Genomic DNA, 20,012 nt, shown 5'->3' on the forward strand with positions numbered 1-20,012 from the left:
CCAACCTTGCGGGTCACAGGTCTGCGGGACCACAGACATGTGCGGGACCCGATACCAGCCGACTACAAGTGAGAGGCAGGACACACCCCGGACGTGTCGCAGGGCCACACACCGACGGAGACCCCTGAAGCACCTTGAACTCACCTTGAACAGGAAACTTCCCGCACACACACACACACACGCGCGCGCGTATCGTTCAATTCATGTAAATATATATTTGTGTGTATATATAAATGAAAACGAACCCTTTTCATCGATACCTGCACGGTTGCTTCGGGAGTCCCCGTCGCGTCAGCAAACCCCGCCCAGCAGCAGGCGTGGTTAGATCAGCCGGGAGGCTTAGCTCCGCCTCCGTCTCCGTGTATTCCGTGACAGCAGCCGCTCCGCCAGTCGCATCGCGGAGCTTCTCCTCATTTGGGCACGTCTCCGCTCGGACGCATGGATTGAACAGCTCTGCTCCAGCAGTGCAGGAGCAGGAGCTGTAGCAGGAGGAGACCGAGGATCGGTGCTCCTCAGAGGAGCAGGAGCTGTAGCAGGAGGAGACCGAGGATCGGTGCTCCTCAGAGGAGCAGGAGCTGTAGCAGGAGGAGACCGAGGATCGGTGCTCCTCAGAGGAGCAGGAGCTGTAGCAGGAGGAGACCGAGGATCGGTGCTCCTCAGAGGAGCAGGAGCAGGAGCACACAGACGCTCCCCGCGCCTCCTTCATCATGGCGAGTGACTCCCCAGCCCGGAGTCTGGATGAGATCGACCTGTCCGCTCTGAAGGTGAGATCTGGATGTGTGCTTCTCCTCCTCCTCCTCCTCACCTCCACACAGAGGAGCGGGGAGGAGGAGGAGGCTGCAGTGTGTGATGACATGGTTCTGGCGCCCAGAATGAGATCCGGGTGTTTGATATCAGCGTTATAACCGGAGCTTATAACCTCCGCTTCCTGGAGGACGGGAGAGGACCAGGGAGGGCGGGGGAGGCTGGGGGAGGACGGGGGAGGCTGGGGGAGCTGTGTTAGTTTCACCCGGCTCTCCTCATGCTGCTGGCTGTAAGTCCTCAGGTGCTGGTTCTCCATCCAGGTGTGACTGTAACCAATCAGAGCAGAGAACGTCCTGATGACAGTCATGTTGCTATTGGACAGTTTAAAATCCTGAAACACCCAAAACCCTCGTTCAACACACACACACACACACACACACTCTCACACACACACACACACACACACTCTCACACACACTCACACACACACACATCCGCTTTCTCAGATGAGTGTTCAGTCAACCACTGACTGGCTAGACAGGAAGTAGGTCAGCTGGCTCTGGGGGGGGGGGGGGGGGGATTATAATACTGGTGGTGATAGGTGTGTGTGTGTGTGTGTGTGTGTGTGACACAAACAGAGAAGAGTGTTTTTTCGTCTTTGCTGCTTCGACACTTTTCTTCTCCGTCTTCTTCTTTCATGTTTTGTCTGCAACAACATCAAACGGATCGGATGCAGTGGGCGGAGTCAGGCGCATTGAAAGCGCTGTGGTTTTAGTCGGTCGATGGTTTTAAGTGAAGCGCCCCTGCCCCCCCCCCCCCCCCCCCCCCCCCACAGGTCAGTGACGTCCAATCAGCTGCGAGCTGGAGTAAGATGGGGTGAGATGTGGAGCGATAGATGGTGAAGGTGAGACGGAGAGTAGAAGAGATGTGACCAGTGTTTAAAGTGGTGCAAAGCCCCCCCATGCCCACATTCCTGGCCCCTCAGCTCAGACGCCATAGTAACGGGGCCACCTCAGCGCCCGAGGCTCACACAGAGCTTATTCATGAATAGTCCATGTACTGTATGGCGGTGGTGTCCCCCCCCACACACACACACTCATTGACCTATTTTTACCCCGTCTCTGATGCAGTCTTTAACGCTCTGTTAAATGTTTGATGGAAACATGAAGCTGCTTCAAGTCCAGATCCCAACATGGAGGTTTGTTCCAGTCCAGCAGACGGAAGGCCTGATGGAGCCTCCCTGCTCCTCCCTGCGCCTCCCTGCGCCTCCCTGCTCCTCCCTGCTCCTCCCTGCTCCTCCCTGCTCCTCCCTGCTGCGTTTTGCGTTAGCTTCTGCGGGGTCTCAGCATTTCCTGAAGACGGGCCTTTGTGGTCTTCTTGCTCTCCGTTTCCTTCCTGTCCTCTTCACCCTCTTTTCTCTCTTGTGGAGCCGACAACACAAGCCCTCCGTGTCAAGTACATCCTCTCATCCCTGCGCACACTGTGCCACACACATTCCTACACAAGGGCTGCTAAAGAGTGCGCGTGGGCGAGCGAAAGTGTGTTTGAGCCGATCGTAGACAGACTCTTCTTCCAGTTGCTTCCTCTTCCTCTCAGAGTGCGAGTCTGCCGATGCTGCAGGTGAGGCAGCGTGGCTTCATGCAGCTTCGTGCATCCAGTGCGGCTCCTGCAAGAAAAGGAAAGTGTTCGTGCCGCTTCACTTCCTCCTCTCTCCTCGGGCCGAACAGCATCATGCATATTTAATGAGGCGCCGGCTCAGAGCTCGCTCTCTCACGCGGCGTTCCCTCAGAGTCACATGACTTCACTGGTGGACGATGAATCACAGAGTGAGACGCTAAATAAAACCTTGAAGTCTGACCCTCGCCACTTCTCCAAATCCAAGCGGAACAAGTGTTTTCTGCAAACATTCGCAATCGTCCTGCTGGAGACGAGGCTCCACCCGTCCCAGGGCAGGAGGAGGTCATGTGACCCAAACACCCCCTACTCCTGCTCTTTATGTTTCAAAGTCTGAATCAGAGGGATGTTTTTATGTTTCTGTGTTTGACGGTTTGATGTCTGTTGCTGCTTTTCCAGTTTTAGAAATCCTGCCTCCTGTCATTCCAGCGGATCGACTTTATAACTGTCTGAATGTAAATATGCATTGAACACGAGTCGTTTGTTTTATTTAACGATTTGTAGTCAAACCAGCGCTTCCAGTAGTCCATGCCGGTAACCCCAGTGTGTTTCCTTTGACCTCCAGGATCCGGCTGGTATCTTTGAGCTGGTGGAGCTGGTGGGAAATGGCACCTATGGGCAGGTTTACAAGGTAAGAGCTCCTCTTCATCTTTAGCTCAAAGAAGAGGAGAAACGTGCTGCTGGGGTAAAGGAGGCTCGTGGGAGTAATGGAGCGGATTCAAACTGGGAGGGTTCAAAGCGGATCTCCTTTCTCTCTCCTCCTCTGCATTCAGAATGTCAGGAAGCACTTGTGCTTTTGTTGCGATGTCGTGACGTCACTGCGGTCGGTGCGTTCTGTTCTCAGCGGTTCTTTAAATGCTATCTCCGGGTCCATGGTCCCGCCAGCTTCCTCTGCCGTCCATGACGGCTTCCTGTTCCTGATAGGCCCACTTCCTCCTGTCACCCAGCGCCGCCGATATGTGACCGGTCCAGTATGAAATGGTTCGGACATGATTGCGTGTCGCAACGCAGAACCTGGAGGCGGCGGCCCACAAACCTGCTTAAACAGACGCACGCAAATGGAAATTACAGTGGGAGGGCATTGGGAAGCCATCAGTTGGTGGTGTGTGTGTGTGAGAGAGAGAGAGCGATAGAGAGAGACTGGTGAATAATTAAACAGTGTGTAGAGCACTTTCCCTGACAGGAGGTGTTCTGTCATTGCAGGAGGAGACTGGTTTCTTCTTCTTCTCTCTGCTGCATCACAAAAATCGAGTCACTGGTATCAAACACACACACACACTCACACACACTCACACACTCACACCCAGTGGACTTGTTCTCCAAGGATCCGGTCAATGAGACGAGGCTGAACGTGTTGTCAGTCTTGTATCTCTTGTGTGCTCTTGTGATGAGATAGGAGAAAATGGAATGACATGCGATGATGATGATGATGTGTGGCATCAATCAAGGAGATAAATGACTTCTCACCTGGAATGAGAAGGAGCTGTGATTAATCAATTAGCTGACCAATAAGCCTGTCAGTCAGTGAGTCAGGGGACATTTTTAGAATGGTCCGGTTCCCACCCCTTCAGAGAACTGCAATTCCCATCAGCCCCATCAAATATTCACAGCATCAGAGGGAGCAGAGGAGGAAGATGGAGAGGGAGAGAGGAGGTGATTAATTATTCAACGTCACTCTGTCCTCTATTTATGGTCCTTAACAAGCTGCCAGTACAAACTATATATACACCTGCTGGACAGAAGCCCCGCCCCAAACACACCTGAGGGAGAGCTCAATATGGATGAGAGGGATGAAGAAGTGAGGGAGAGATGAAGATGACAAAAAAGAAGTTGAAGGTTTGGATTATTTGATTGTGTATCTGTCAAAGAGAGGAGCACACACTAATCACACACTGATCACACACTGATCACACACTAATCACACACTGATCACACACTGATCACACACTAATCACACACTGATCACACACTGATCACACACTGATCACACACTAATCACACACTGATCACACACTGATCACACACTGATCACACACTGATCACACACTGATCACACACTGATCACACACTGATCACACACTAATCACACACTGATCACACACTGATCACACACTAATCACACACTAATCACACACTGATCACACACAGATCACACACTGATCACACACTGATCACACACTAATCACACACTGATCACACACTGATCACACACTGATCACACACTGATCACACACTAATCACACACTAATCACACACTAATCACACACTGATCACACACAGATCACACACTGATCACACACTGATCACACACTGATCACACACTAATTACACACTGATCACACACTGATCACACACTCAACGACGCCGTTTGTGTTTGGACAGGTTTCAGCACTCTGCTTTGTAATTAGAGCTGATTCGCTGGGTGGGCGGGGCAGCAAGACATTTTTTAAACCGATGTTAGAGTCATTGGATTTGTTCCCAGTCCAGAGATCACATCTTTACGCCGATGCATCCATATGCGACGGTGTATCATCTCCATGGCAACACCACTGTGTTTCACAGCCGAGTCCATCTCCTGGCCCTGGATCAGCATGTTAGTGCGCTGCTTGTTTGTCAGCCTGTTGTTCTGTTCAGCAGGTTAATGAGCTGCTTTAATTAGTCAGCCGATGCACTTTAGCTCCAGCCAATGTTCAATCAACACCCTGGTCATCAATAACAACCCCCCCCGGACTCCTCTACGCATCACTGCACTCATCCTCCCTCTTTCTTCACCTCCACCTCTCCTTCTTTACCACAGACTCTTCTCCTGCAAAATCTCCTTTATTACTGGGCTGTAGACTGGAAACGAGGCCTTTGTCACTTTTATTTACCTCCACACACACACACACACACACACACACACACCACCAATCACCTGATTGGTTGGCTAAGAGGATTGAGTATAACGCTGAGGCTGAAGAAGCTAACTCAGCTAACCAGACTTCCTGCGGCTGATCCAGTCCTTCCTCATGGGAAGCGGGGATGCATCACCCGCAGGAGAGACCCTAACCTGAACCCAGATTAAAATAACCCATAATCCGCTCACTTTTCAGGCAGGCCACTCGGATGTCCCAGTGTCCGTGAACGCACCGACAGGTTGAGGCTATATTTGTTTTAAAGCCCTAAATATGGGATGGTAAACATGTCCGAATTGCTAGATTAAATTCTGTCAAATGATTGTAAGTGTTGGATGATAATCTGATAATAATCTGGTGTGACTCGTCATTAAATATCTTTTTATTCTAAACATAAAGTCCGTTTTAGTTCATCTCTAAAAGTTGTGACGGTTTCTTGTGACTTCAGCCTCCTCTCGCCCGTCGGATCAACAGTCTCTGGTTGGCTGTCTCTTTGTGCATTTAAGTGTCATTCCCACTGTACTACTGCCAGTCGAGACTGTTGCTAGGATACAGCAGGAAGTGTCCTGCATGGTAAATGTGTCTGAGGTCATGGGGGGGGGGGTATCTGTAGTGGTGTGTGTGTGGCCTTAGATGGAAGGACATTCTGATAACAGAATGCTAACCTCGCACCGCTAACATGCTAAAGTCTGAGAGGTCACGGGTGTTGTTGTTGACATGTCCAAACATCTGGAGGATGCTCTTGAAGAGGAGCTATCCGTGTTTCCATGGTAACACTGAAGTGAGGAGAGCAATGGACTGGGGGACTTGTTAGTGACGGCGTCTCAGAGCGTCTCAGACGCCGTGGGGCTTCGTGTCGTCTGATTGGTCAGCATTCAGGTCAGTTGCAGGAGCTATACTTTTGACAGGCTGCTCGGTCAGAGCTGTGACATGAAGACAGGAAGGGTGGATGAAAGAAGGGAGACATCTAGAGGGAAATAACGAGAGGAAGGAGGAGGAGAGGGTAAAGAGAATCAGGGGGATGAGATGAAGCAGATCTAGGTCAGAGAAGCAGCCGAGAGGAAGAAGCAGCAGAATCTCGCTCTGAATGGCTCTGAACCTCTTGTACAGGTTCTGACTCGTTTTATTTCCTGTAGCGGTTCTGACTCTTTGTCTTGTAGAGGTTCTGAATCATACTCGGTCCTATAACGGTTCTGACTCATTGTATGCCCTGCAGAGGTTCTGACTTGTTTTATTTCCTGCAGAGGTTCTGACTCATACTCGGTTCTATAGAGGTTCTGACTCGTTTTATTTCCTGTAGCGGTTCTGACTCTTTGTCTTGTAGAGGTTCTGACTCATACTCAGTCCTATAAAGGTTCTGACTCATTGTATGCCCTGCAGAGGTTCTGACTTGTTTTATTTCCTGCAGAGGTTCTGACTCATACTCGGTTCTATAGAGGTTCTGACTCGTTTTATTTCCTGTAGCGGTCCTGACTCTTTCTCTGTCTCCTGTGGGCATTCAGAGTTCTTCTTTCTGAGTTTCCTATTGGTAGCTCTAAAGCCTCTGTCTAACAAAGCCGGTCCCTGTTCTGCTGGAATTGGGTCAGACTGATCCAAATGACAAAGCCCACTCCCCCCCACGGAGTGTGTGATCACTGCTCAACACAAAGAATGAACTTTAACTCAGCGACTGGGTTCAGGCGGTTTATTGAGAGCTTTAGCCAGCGGAACATTGAGAACATGACGTCCTGGTTCTGAACGACCCGGCCTGATGGAGCTCAGTGAGATTTACAGGTCCAAATCACGTTAGTCCAGTTCTGGTCACAGAAACCCAGACGGAATGATTTTCAATGTCCCAAGTTGTTTCCTGCTCATGTTTTTGTCTTTTTTTTGTTTGTTTGTTTGATAATTTTGTGAGATCCAAGAACTGTTAGAGGTGAGAATTCAAGAAAAGACGTGACGGCGGAAAGAATCTTGGAGGGTCGATGGAGTGATCGCTCAATTCTTCTTTCCTCTTCTGTTCATCTGATCATCTCTCCTCTCCTCCTCCATCAGGGTCGCCATGTTAAGACGGGGCAGCTCGCAGCCATCAAGGTCATGGATGTCACCGGGGTAAGACACACACACACACACACACTGCCAACCATGTCATCTCAATGAGTAAATTCTGTGTGTGTGATGGAGGACAGGAATGAGGACAGTTCTATTGCCATGGTAATATGAGCTGTAGATACAAGGACAGCAGTGTGGTCCCAGGCACGTCTGTAAAGAAGGAGGGAATCTCAGCTATAAATAGAGCTCCTCCTCCTCCTCTTGATGAATGAATCAAGAAGACAGATGATGAACACATGGAGCAGCTAAACGTGTAAATGAGTCTGAATAAATGAGTTTAAAGATGAGTCTATTAATTAAAGGTCAATGACTTAAAAACAAAAGAAAGCATGACGCTTTGCTTCATGGCTGCAACAAAAATGATAAATCTATTCAAAATAGTCAACAATATATTTTGTTCTTGTATCAGGATGAAGAGGAGGAGATCAAAGCAGAGATTAATATGCTGAAGAAGTACAGTCACCACCGGAACATCGCCACGTACTACGGCGCCTTCATCAAGAAGAACCCTCCCGGCATCGATGACCAGCTATGGGTACGTGTTTGTTTATCTATTCAAACATTTCTGCTGTAAATAAACAAACAAACCAGCAGCATTGTTTACGTCCCTGAAGATCATTGGTTGGTCTGTTTGCAGCTCGTCATGGAGTTCTGTGGAGCCGGATCAGTGACGGACCTGATCAAGAACACGAAGGGGAACTCCCTGAAGGAGGAGTGGACGGCTTACATCTGCCGGGAGATTCTCAGGGTGAGTCCAGAGGCCTCCTGGTGTCAGGTGGGACTGATGGAAACTGCCGCCATCATCAGAGTCCATGTGGGTGGAGGGTCAGGGCCTCCAGCCCGGATCAGATACCACAAAGCTAACATCTGCGCTCTCTTAGTGCTTTTCTAGTTTACTAGCGGATGAAAACTACTGATGGTTGAGATGATTCTTCTCCTCGTGCGTTGTTTATAAGAAGAGGTTAGAGGTCAGCTCTTCTGTCTTCCTTCACTCGTATTAGTGATGATGCTGCAGCCGTCTGTCTTTACTGTGTCTCTGCCTGCAGGGTCTGACTCACCTCCATCAGCATAAGGTCATCCACCGAGACATCAAGGGTCAAAACGTCCTGCTGACAGAGAATGCAGAGGTCAAGCTTGGTCAGTCTGTCATCCTACACCCCCCCAACAAATAGCTTAGGGATGGGGAGGGAAGATTTAGTCATTCCTTCCCATTTATTGTTGGATCCAGTTCTGTGTGTCCCTTTTCCGTAGTGGACTTTGGTGTTTCGGCCCAGCTGGACAGAACCGTAGGACGGAGGAACACGTTCATCGGGACGCCCTATTGGATGGCACCGGAGGTCATCGCCTGCGATGAGAACCCCGACGCCACCTACGACTTCAAGGTGATTCACCATTGTGATGGAGACGTGTGATTGATCGGTGATTGATCATGCCTGGATGCTGTGTCTGTCATTACAGAGTGATTTATGGTCTCTGGGGATCACAGCAATAGAGATGGCTGAAGGAGCGCCACGTACGTCGCCCGCTATGCTTCATAGCTACATTTTATGCTAACTAAATCTTGCTTGTGTCCCTGTCAACCTGTGGAGCGTCCCCTTAAAAAGCATGGCAACATGTATTGATCAGGTGAGGTCTGTCTGCTGTGATTGCTCGGCTAATAGCATGCGTCTCACGCGTCTTTAGCGCTGTGTGACATGCACCCAATGAGAGCCCTCTTCCTGATCCCACGCAACCCTGCACCGAGACTCAAGTCAAAGAAGTGGTGAGTTTTTCCTCCACGATACAAGCGGGTCTGGGGTTCGGTTTCGGGACACCCGGTGACTCCGTGTGCACGGTTCCAGGTCCAAGAAGTTCCAGTCCTTCATTGAAAGCTGTCTAGTGAAGAGTCACGGCCAGAGACAGAGCACCGAGCAGCTGCTCAAGCATCCGTTCATCAGGGACCTGCCCAACGAGAGGCATGTCCGCATCCAGCTGAAGGACCACATCGACCGCACAAAGAAGAAGAGGGGTGAGAGGGGTGAGTAGCCTGACCCTAACCTTAACCCCAGCCTCACGCTTTATTCTAATCAATGAAAAGCCTTCACTCACAGCGTCCTTCATTATTCCCGTTAGATGAGACGGAGTATGAGTACAGCGGCAGCGAAGAGGAGGATGAAGACCGGGACATGGGGGAGCCGAGGTCTGTGTCCTCACTGGTGCACCAGCATCGACACATATTCGGAATCTCCCTGTCTTATCGTTGGCTCGTTCCCAGCTCCATCATCAACATCCCGGGAGAGTCAACCCTGAGGCGGGACTTCTTGCGCCTCCAGTTGGCCAACAAGGAGCGATCAGAAGTGCAGCGACGACAGCAGCTGGAGCAGCAGCAGAATGAGGAGCACAAACGCTTATTGTTGGCAGAGAGGCAGAAGCGCATCGAGGAGCAGAAGGAGCAAAGGAGGCGGCTGGAGGAGGTGAGCATCAGGGCTGTGACCTTCCCTGTCTGTGGCAGGAGGAGACAATGATCAATCCTAATCTGGAAGCTATCAGATGTCCACTTCTTGCTCAGGGAAGAGCAACACGACCTCGCCGGCTCCTATTTTAACTTGGAGCTGATGAAGGAGCAGTTTTCTCTCCCTCTTCCTATTGTCACCAGGATGATGCGTCTCTGAGTCACAGCTAATTGGGATGCTGGATTTTCTTGCAGCAGCAGCAGAGGGAGCACGAGCTGAGGAAACAGCACGAGAGGGAGCAGAGGAGGCGCTACGAGGAACTGGAGCAGCTCCGCCGAGAGGAGGAGAGGAGGCACGCGGAGAGAGAGCAGGTTCATACACTCGCGGTTACACGTGGAGACGCTGTGGATGTGGAGTGGAGGAGCCCACCTCAGAGCTGATGGCATCACTTCCTGTTTGATTTAATGATTTAATTTGCTTTATAGATATTACAGCTTCATTAATGAATGCTTGCCTCCTTCTCGGGGAACTCACAGCTACGCTATGCTCCTTTTCTTCTAAAGCACGCAGAGCTTCCTCCTCCAGGTGTTCTCCTCTGCAGATGGACTAACCTCCTCTCTCTGTGTCTCTGGATGCTTTCTGTCTGCTTGTGTGTCTTTGCGCCTCCATGCTGTCAGGAGTACATCCGTAGGCAGCTGGAAGAGGAGCAGAGGCAACTTGAGATCCTCCAGCAGCAGCTCCTGCAGGAGCAGGCCTTACTGCTGGTAACCACGGTTCCGCCAGTGGAACCCCCCCCCCCCCCCCCCCATCCATGCTCTGTGGCCCCTGTCACACTGCATGCACCTGAGTGTTACCTGAGACCCCCCCACCTGTTAGAAGCAGAATGAATTATCATTTACAGGACTGAAGAATCTGTACTCCTGTGACTTTACTTTTAATTATCATACAGTCGACAGCCAGAATTAAATTAGCCAGGATCTGGGATCAGTTGAGTCCTGGATGATGGGGCGCATGAGGAGGCCTGTAAAGACAACCTCCCGAGGGGCAACCTAGTGAAGTCCCAACAAAATACAACACCAGGATCTCCCATCTTCTTCCCTCTATCCATCATCAACCTCACACGTGTTCTCCGCCATCAATGCCTCTAGTCAATCCAGTTCTTTTTGCATGGTTTCTGAATTCAGGACTTGTCTTAGAAACAGGCCTGACACCTCCTCTTCCTCTCCTCCTCCAGGAGTACAAGCGGAAGCAGATTGAGGAGCAGCGGCAGGCGGAGCGACTGCAGAGGCAGCTCCAGCAGGAGCGAGCCTACCTAGTGTCTCTGCAGCAGCAACAGCAGCAGGAGGGAAGACAAGCTGAGAAGAAGCAGCTGTACCACTACAAGGATGTCAGCAGTCCCAGCGACAAGCCCGCCTGGGCTAAAGAGGTGCGTCACCCGGGTACCACGCCTAGCATCACATGACCTTTGTTGAGGAACGTATCGCACTGAATTCACGCATGCATCCCAGAAAACATCTTGTTTTCCTCTCGGCCTTCCTGCAGGTCTTCCTAGAAGCAGGAATGGTATGAAGAAAGTGGCAAGACCTTTTTTTACGATGCTAGTTCCTTTGATAATCACGAAGTGATGTCAGCTTTGATGTAATTCTGCCTCTATGCTGATGACACGCTGCTCTGTATTGCCATTATATTCAGTAAAACCAAATGAAGCCACTTCCACCATCACCTTAATTTGATATGAGACTGATCCCAGTAAGGTCATCCCAGTGACACCACCATAGGCTGTGTTCTACCTGAGAATTTCTTCTTTCAGAGACCCGAACAGTGACCGGTTTTCCTGAGACTGGAATCTACTTTCTTTATTTATGGATTACATGTTATTCCTTGTACAGCCGTCTTTTTCCAGCATTTTTATCCATGTTTATGTGTTTCGTTCTAAGTTCTACAAATTGACGTTATTATTTTTACTGTTATCATTACCCTCCTGTGACTCCTAGGTCTCAAAGCAGCAGCATGCTAACCCTCCCCACCCCCAGCTACGACATCACCAGTCATTCAACCAACCGGCTTCATCCTCTGGCTCTCATTGTGATCGCAAAGCTCAGGCCCCAAGGCGAACCACATCCCATGGTGCTCACCTCCTCTCCAACCACCTCCCCCATATCAATATTCCCTTGGAACTCAGAGAACCTCTAGATCCAAGTCTCAAGCAGGAGATTAGTCAGCAGGTCAGAGAATTCAGGGCTCAGAAGCAAAGCCAGAGGGGGCGTAGTCCGGGTAATAATCGAGAACAAGTTGCTGGACAAGGGCCCGTCATGAGCTGTAAAGAAAAGCCCAGAGACAGGCCTCTCTCTGTCCCAGCAAAGGTAGCTCTCCATGTCCCAAGACAGGTTCAGAGACCCCAGTCTGGATGTACCCCTGTCCCCGTCCCTGCACTCAAACTGGTTAGTAGCCATACTCGCAGAAAGTCGCACTCACCCTGTTGTAGAATAGATGTAGATCTAGAACCGGAGTATCAGGGAGAGTGGGCGGAAAGGGACGAGGCCGCAAGACCCTCAGGGACACCCACCAACCCAACCCCAACCTGTAGGTCAGTCAACTGGTCCGTCACGGTGGTGGTTTGGTAAATGGTGGCGGGACCCTTCAGAACAAAAGAACGTCCAGTCTCTTTTATTAACTTGCCCTTTTTAGGAGTTTTTTACATGTTGCTTCTTAAAAAATGTAAAAAGAAACTTGCCTCTCATCGCGAGGCAACCAAACCTGAGAGCTAGAATGAGGAAGTAATGATTTATTTAACCCATTAGCACACCTGTTGAATGCTGACGAGGTCAGGGTGATGCATGTTTTATTTCTAATGCTAATAATTATTTATATTACAGATTTTTTTACCAGATACAACATGTATCATAGATGCAACATGTAAACGACCACAGTCTACTAATGTCAACCTTGTAGCATCTATGGAAAGAGCTTTGGGTTGGTTCACACCAGCTGAAAGGTTTTTTTCTTTTCTAACGTCTTTCTCTTCTCAGGGATAAAGAGATGATGATCTGAATCCACAGATTAACCTCAATCACAGCAATGCATCTGAATGAGTGTCCTTCATTGGATCTCCATCAATTCATTTCATCCCAAGTGAACATCCAACAAAATCCTTTGGAAGCCTTGCGATGCTAGACGCCCGTTAGCTGCCACGGTCCAGCATCGACTCTAAATAACACAGATCTGAGGACTGATGTGGGCTGTTTCAGATCCAGATCATAATCTGTTATAATCAGAGATTACGAGCTCATGCGTGATTACAGAAAGATCTGAAGGGGATGGGTTCTGTCTGCGTGTTTGCCTGGGAGCGAGCGGCAGGGTGCCCTGCTGAGCCAGGACTCAACCCTCCACCAATCACCAAGCAGATCTCTTAGAGGGATTTCGGCTTCTTCCTCCGCACATTATTTAATCTGATTACTCTGGCTAGAGGAGCTTTCTGGCTAGCGGAGCTTTCTACCTCGCTAACACCTCTGCTGTTTGGCGCCCAATAAGCGCCGTGCCCTGAAGCTGGCGGATGGAGGTGTGTTGGATGACGATGTAACGGAGACTAAAAGACGGCGTCTGTGCACAGGCTAGCTTCAGTGGTAGTGTGTTGTGGGGCTTCCTGTGGGGCGGGGCGTTTTTTTATTGGTTGTGCTGTGAGTGACGGTGGTGTGTTACCTGCCTCAGGTGGAGGAGAGGTCGAAGCTGAACAGGCAACACAAAGCATCCAACCACATCTCTGACCCCTACCTCCCTCCCCGCTCCGAGTCCTTCGGCGGCGGCGTCCACTCCGCCCACACCCCACCCATCAACCGCCCCATCGAACCTCAGGTTTGTGTTCGTGTGAATGTTGCGTGGCGAACGTCAACAACCGTCTCCTCTCCATGAACTCTTTAAATTCTGAAACAGTCTGTCTTAATTTGCTCCTTTTCTGTTTTTCTTCATGTCCATCCATCACTCCCTCTCGATGTCCTTCATCCATCCCAATCCCATCATCCTCACCTCCAGATGGCCCACCTGGTTCCCGTGAAGATCTACTCCAGCTCCATGTCCGGCTCTCAGTCCCTACAGGACCAGACAGGCTCCGCTCTGAGCGAGGGCGCCACCGCGAGTTCCCCCAGGCCTGAGTTGCACCGACAGAACTCTGACCCCTCATCCGATACCCCGCACGCCACGGGCAGAGAAGAACGGGACAGAGACCCGGATCGGGACAGAACAGCCTGGTTGAGAGAGGAGGCTGTCCCACCCAAGGTAAGACAGAACCAACGACATCAGCTGTTTTTTGTTAGACATACTGAATTTTGCCGTGACTTATTTCTTCTTCTACGCCTTCATATTTTACCCCTGAGTCTGAATCCGTCAACGTGCGCTGGATGTAACATAAATAAACTAAACTAAACCCTGATCTGGAGATGTGCTCCTGTCTGTTTGTATGTCCAGGTCCCCCAGAGGACCACGTCCATCTCTCCAGCGCTGGTCAGGAAGAACTCCCCTAACGGAGGCGGGGTTCTGGCGCCTCGTATTGGATCTCAGCTCATTCGGGCCAGGTACTTCCCAGCGCCTCTGAATTCCATGCAACCTGAATAAACATTGGTTGAAGACATTTTTGCATTTGTTTCAGTAACCCGGACCTGCGGCGCTCAGAGCTCTCTCTGGACGCCATGCTGCAAAGAACTTCCTCCAACTCCTCTTCCTCCTCCTCCCCTTCATCTCAGGGAGACTCAGCCGAGAGGAGAGGTACGACAACACTTGCATAGATGCAAACTTTAAACCCGGAGGTGTGTAGTCCCCGGACACACTCCTAGACTCACCCAGCACCGTTCAGGTCCAGGTTCACACGGTGAATTGTCAGGCTGTTAACAGAGTGTTATACTTCACTCAACTATTATCTGATGGAGCTTTAAAGATTCCTCTATTAATGTGTGTTTAAGGTGAAGCTAAGCAGAAAGGTCCCCCTCCAGGAGCCAATCAGGAGGCAACGCCCAAAAAGGAGGAGGGCCGTGAATCGGCCCGACCCAGCAGACCTGCGGTGAGTCTCTCTCTGTCTCTGTGGTCCCGTGGGTATCCTCTACAGGTCGAGTCTTCATCTCTCTCTCTTCCTCCCTTTATTCTTCAGAGCTATAGGAAAGCCATAGATGAGGTCAGTGACTCTGAGACTCTTTCTTTTATCCCTCGTTCCTCAGAGCCCCTCCTCATCCCTGGCATGGTGGAGCATCAGCCCATCACGTCTGTTTCTTTAAACTTAGAGGCTTAAAGATGACAGTGCACGCGTGCTTGTACACACATACGTGTGTGTGTGTGTGTTAAACACCTGAACAGTCTCTGAATCTCTTTTCCTGTTTCTCTGTTGTCACGGTGACTGGGCAGGAGGAGCTGGTAAGCCCACCGTGTATGATGCCCCCCCACCGCATGATTTGGTCTGATCCATCAGCTGGGTTAAATTGGGAGGGAAGGGAGGGGCGGAGCCACTGGTCTGTTGGCATGGTAATCTGCTAGTTAGCACTGATCTGGAACGTCGCTAACTAAATATGTCGCCTCAGAAGAGCTGCTTTCCTTTGTTTTAGCAAGAGTCCTCCTGTCATGATGGTTTGTCCCACTCCTCTTTGCTCCCCTCATCCCTGCTTGGTCTCTTCCGGTTGAGACTCGGAGGAGAGAGACGTAACACCTCTTCTTCTGCTCCTCTCTGCAGGACCTCAGCGCATTGGCGAAGGAGCTCAGGGAGCTGAGGGTGGAGGAGGGCAGCAGACCTCCAGTCAAGGTGCGAGCACACGAGTGATCAGGCACGTCAGGGTTGGTGGGGCTAATGGCCCTGGACCAACCCACTTGAACCCCATCATGACATTCCTCTCTGCCACAGGCTAGCCCTAACCCTGTTCTTCATCTTACTTTGCATAGTTATTAGGGTTTAAAATAATGATGAAGATCATTTAAAAAGCATCTTCATCACTGTGTTGTTCCTGTTTTTCATCCCGTTGGGATGAAGGTGACAGACTACTCATCCTCTAGTGAGGACACTGACAGCAGCGATGATGACGGCGAGACGGTGGGACAGGATGGGACTGTCGCCGTTAGCAACATCCCCCGCATCATGTAAGCCCCCCTCCTCTCTCTGGTTCTTCTTCTCTGGTGTCCAGGAGGTCGTCGCTTTAGTCTGGGGTGTTTCTGCGTTTCAGGCCTGCAGCGCAGAACAGCAGGGAGTTGTACGGCGGCCTGAGAGACAACGCGCTGGGAGAAATTTACAACAATTCCAAAGATGGGACACTGGTGATGAGAGAAGTGATGAAGGCTCACACTCCTTCTGTTTTAGTTTTTTTTATCTACTCTCCTTCCTCTAAATGCTCCCCTACATCTCTTTGATTCTCCGGTTGCTGTCAGGCGGAGGAGAGGAGGAGGAGAGGCAGTCACACCGAGAGCAACGGCTTTGGGAATCACGGAAATGTCGGTAACCTCCCTGACCTCCTGCAGCAGAGCGGCTCCCCGTCAGCCACACCCACCCCGGGCTTGCAGGATCTGGGAGACACGTCTGAGGTGAGACAAGCCCACACAAAAATCGGTAGAAATGAAATCCTAGAAAACAAAACACGAGACAGAAAACATGCTTTCCTGTTCTTCTCTTTCACAGTTTGGTGTGGGCGGCTCCAAAGCGTCCTTCGCCCCATTTGTGGATCCACGAGACTATCGAACCTCACCAGATGAAAACGATGACGAGAACTCAGCCGCGGGTAAACGAACCTCATAAAGCTTCGGGAATGTTTCAGACATTTTCAGCTATTTATCTTCTTCGGGGGAAGAAGCAACTATATTTGAACCAATCTTTATTCGTTTGTCTTTGTCTCCGTCTTTGTCTTCTGCTCCAGCGATGTTCGCTAACGAGCTGCTGAGGCAGGAGCAGGCTAGACTAAACGAAGCCAGAAAGATCTCCGTGGTCAACGTGAACCCGACGAACATCCGACCTCACAGCGACACGCCCGAGATCCGCAAATACAAGAAGCGCTTCAACTCTGAGATCCTGTGTGCGGCGCTGTGGGGTGAGTCTCTGCCGGTTTCTGCCGGTCTCTGCCGGTCTGGTTTTTAACTCTGCCACCTGTCCAGGTGTGAACCTGCTGGTGGGGACGGAGAACGGCCTCATGCTGCTGGACCGCAGTGGACAAGGAAAGGTCTACAACCTGATCACCAGGCGGAGGTTCATGCAAATGGAGGTTCTGGAGGGGCTCAATGTGCTGGTCACCATATCTGGTGGGTCTAATGTACAAACATGAATGTGCTTTAGGCCGTTGTCGTGGTGACAGGAGGTGTTTGATGAAGGGGAAACTTAGGTCTCATCTCCCTTCAGTGGATCTGATCCTTTCTCTCGTCTCAGGAAAGAAGAATAAGCTGCGGGTCTACTACCTGTCCTGGCTCCGGAACCGGATCCTACACAATGACCCGGAGGTAGAGAAGAAGCAGGGCTGGATTACGGTTGGAGATCTGGAAGGCTGCGTGCATTATAAAGTCGGTAAGGGCGTGCGTTGGCACCCGGGGGTTGGGCCGGGTTCTCGTGGGGGGGCTCCTGAAGGTCTTTTTTGGTTCTCACCTTTCACCGATGAAGCAGACGTGTTTCAGGTCTCTGTCATCGTGTTTCCAGTGAAATACGAGAGGATTAAGTTCCTGGTCATTGCCCTGAAGAACGCCGTGGAGATCTACGCCTGGGCTCCTAAGCCCTACCACAAGTTCATGGCCTTCAAGGTAGGACAATGCTTCACGACTACTGACGGATGTCGGTTCCTCTTCCTCACGGATTTTTCTTCTCTTTCAGTCGTTCACCGAACTGCAGCACCGGCCTCAGCTGGTCGACCTCACCGTGGAGGAAGGTCAGAGGTTAAAGGTCATCTATGGCTCCAGCATGGGCTTCCACGTCATTGACGTGGACTCCGGGAACCCTTACGACATCTACGTCCCATCACATGTGAGTTTCATCCTCAGGTTGTGTATTTCTTCACTGGCATCTAACAGATTATTCTCCAGGTTTAGTTAAAGCCCCCCCCCCCCCGAACCTCTCCTCTTTGTGACAGATCCAGAGCCAGGTGACCCCCCACGCCATTGTGGTTCTCCCCAAGACGGACGGGATGGAGATGCTGCTGTGCTACGAGGACGAGGGCGTCTACGTCAACACCTACGGACGCATCACCAAAGACGTGGTGCTGCAGTGGGGCGAGATGCCCACCTCCATCGGTGAATAACTCTGTCTGTGTGTGTGTGTGTGTGTGTGTGTGTGTGTAGTAGAGAGAGAGAAACAGATAGGGAGAAGGAAGAGAAAGACAGGGAGAGAGAGAATGGAGAGACAAAGGGATGTGAGCGGTTCTTTTTCTTGTTCTTTGCTGCCCTCTGCCAGCTGACAGAAGTATTACTTGCACTGTTCGTGTATTTTTTTACAGCCTATATCCACTCCAACCAGATTATGGGCTGGGGGGAGAAAGCCATAGAGATCCGGTCTGTGGAGACGGGTCACCTGGACGGGGTCTTCATGCACAAGAGAGCTCAGAGGCTGAAATTCCTCTGTGAGCGAAACGACAAGGTGAGATCTGGTGTGTGTGTGCATATAAATACACACAGACAACCTTTCAGAAAGCAGATGTTTATAACCGGGGTAAAAGGGTAGAATATGTGACCTTTCATGTTCTGTCTCTGCAGGTATTCTTCGCATCGGTGCGATCAGGAGGAAGCAGCCAAGTCTTCTTCATGACCCTCAACAGGAGCTCCATGATGAACTGGTGATGGCTCCTCCCACTGTCCGCTCTGCCTCGCTCTCCTATTGGCTGGCCAGATGACTCCACTGATCTGACACATGAACCTGACTGAACGCCGACGAGCCGACTCGAGAACAACATGGGAGCTAACCGATGTTAGCGTAGCTTCACGCCCAAGCCGTCAGATGAGCAGGAGACTGGTGCCGCCGTCTCCTGCTGTCCATCTGGCTCCCCAAAGGACCAGTGCGTTCTCCCCTGCCCCCCCCATCGGTGTCACACCCATTCCTCTGTCCCTGGTCCATTTCTACCCCACATTGAGGTTGGACACGTCCACTGAGTCAAATCAAATCTAACGTGGACGTCAGCAGTGACCACTGATGACTGTATGCAACAATGATTATGGTGTATGTCCCTTTAAAAAGATATCACTGGCCCGTTCTTCCTCGTCCTGTCTTCACGCTCCTCTTCCTCTTTTTAAACTCTGAAGGTGCTGCATCAGAGCTACTGTAGGATTACCCGACACCTGAGATTCTCACGTGTGTGTGTGTGTGTGTGTTTCCGTGTTTTCTTGATTAACAGATTAATTTATATAAAATAAAGGATTCACGGCTGATCAATTAAAATTCATTTTGGATTAAAGAGGCCGTGTGTCTCACCTGCAGCTGCCATTTAGCCCGAATCACTGGTATGCCATTGGTTCATTAGGTTGATGATGTCAGAGCCGTGTGATGTAATCGTTCTTATCTGTGCGCCGCTTTGCACCAGGCAGACCGCAGCGGCGTCCGAGTCGAAGCTCTGATGCTCCACCCTGATTGGTTCATCTGAAGGCCGTTCGGAGGATCTTTTCATTTTGAAAGTCAATCCACCAATGACGAGTGTGTACTGCTCTCTGCTCGGCTATCCTATTGGTCGTTGTGAGTCACATGATCTGCTGAAGGTAGTAACGGTTGAGCAACATGAATGTCTGCAGGTTAAACATTTAAACCACATTTCTACGTGAACCTGTTAATGGGGTCAGAAGGTTCTCCATTCATCCGTCCTGGTGTGACGGGGATCAACTGGACTTTCGCATCCCATAATAATCACTGGCTGACATTTTAGCAATAAAGAATCAGAAGTGGTTTACGTATTGCCATTGTCAGTGAGGGTTCACAGACTAGGAACGTTTCTCGGTGAAGTCGTTTCTCGTGCCGAGCTGAAGGAACCACTGTCTTCCTGTGTGTGTGTGTGTGTTGGGGCACTAATACTAGCATGTTTAGAATTCACAGTTCCCATTGGATGATGGTTGTTCCACTGAGGACCGAGACAAACCACTGTTTAACCTTTCTTGTTTTGTAACAGCATTATTAACATCCTGTTTGGGGATTTCTTTGTTTTATAAAATAGAACCGTCAAAAATGAAATAAATGAAAACAGAGCATTGCCCTGCT

At 50.4% G+C, this 20,012-nt stretch overlaps 1 protein-coding gene across 3 annotated transcripts; it reads left to right on the forward strand.

Moving 5' to 3' along the window:
* Nucleotides 1-678: 678 nt before the first annotated feature.
* On the forward strand, nucleotides 679-19,994 carry LOC137907219 (TRAF2 and NCK-interacting protein kinase-like). 3 transcript variants are annotated; one of them, XM_068751521.1, is made up of 34 exons: nucleotides 679-764; nucleotides 2,984-3,049; nucleotides 7,347-7,403; nucleotides 7,813-7,938; nucleotides 8,041-8,151; nucleotides 8,450-8,540; nucleotides 8,655-8,785; nucleotides 8,862-8,916; nucleotides 9,087-9,165; nucleotides 9,245-9,420; nucleotides 9,516-9,582; nucleotides 9,658-9,856; nucleotides 10,090-10,206; nucleotides 10,513-10,599; nucleotides 11,070-11,261; nucleotides 13,544-13,687; nucleotides 13,865-14,107; nucleotides 14,297-14,403; nucleotides 14,478-14,593; nucleotides 14,788-14,885; nucleotides 14,973-14,996; nucleotides 15,546-15,614; nucleotides 15,840-15,946; nucleotides 16,030-16,132; nucleotides 16,232-16,384; nucleotides 16,479-16,578; nucleotides 16,714-16,884; nucleotides 16,949-17,092; nucleotides 17,217-17,351; nucleotides 17,481-17,581; nucleotides 17,652-17,801; nucleotides 17,908-18,067; nucleotides 18,271-18,410; nucleotides 18,527-19,994. In XM_068751521.1, the coding sequence occupies exons 1-34, from the start codon at nucleotides 708-710 to the stop codon at nucleotides 18,608-18,610; spliced, it is 3,960 nt and encodes a 1,319-aa protein (XP_068607622.1). In that variant the 5' UTR covers nucleotides 679-707; the 3' UTR covers nucleotides 18,611-19,994. The 3 variants fall into 3 exon arrangements, with proteins under 3 accessions (XP_068607622.1, XP_068607624.1, XP_068607623.1); XM_068751523.1 differs by lacking the exon at nucleotides 14,973-14,996 and having other exon boundaries at nucleotides 17,652-17,817; nucleotides 17,906-18,067; XM_068751522.1 differs by lacking the exons at nucleotides 10,513-10,599; nucleotides 14,973-14,996 and having other exon boundaries at nucleotides 13,865-14,111; nucleotides 14,283-14,403.
* Nucleotides 19,995-20,012: the final 18 nt, after the last annotated feature.

Source organism: Brachionichthys hirsutus, chromosome 18 (genome assembly GCF_040956055.1).
Source record: "Brachionichthys hirsutus isolate HB-005 chromosome 18, CSIRO-AGI_Bhir_v1, whole genome shotgun sequence".
NCBI classification, from domain to species: Eukaryota; Metazoa; Chordata; class Actinopteri; order Lophiiformes; family Brachionichthyidae; genus Brachionichthys; species Brachionichthys hirsutus.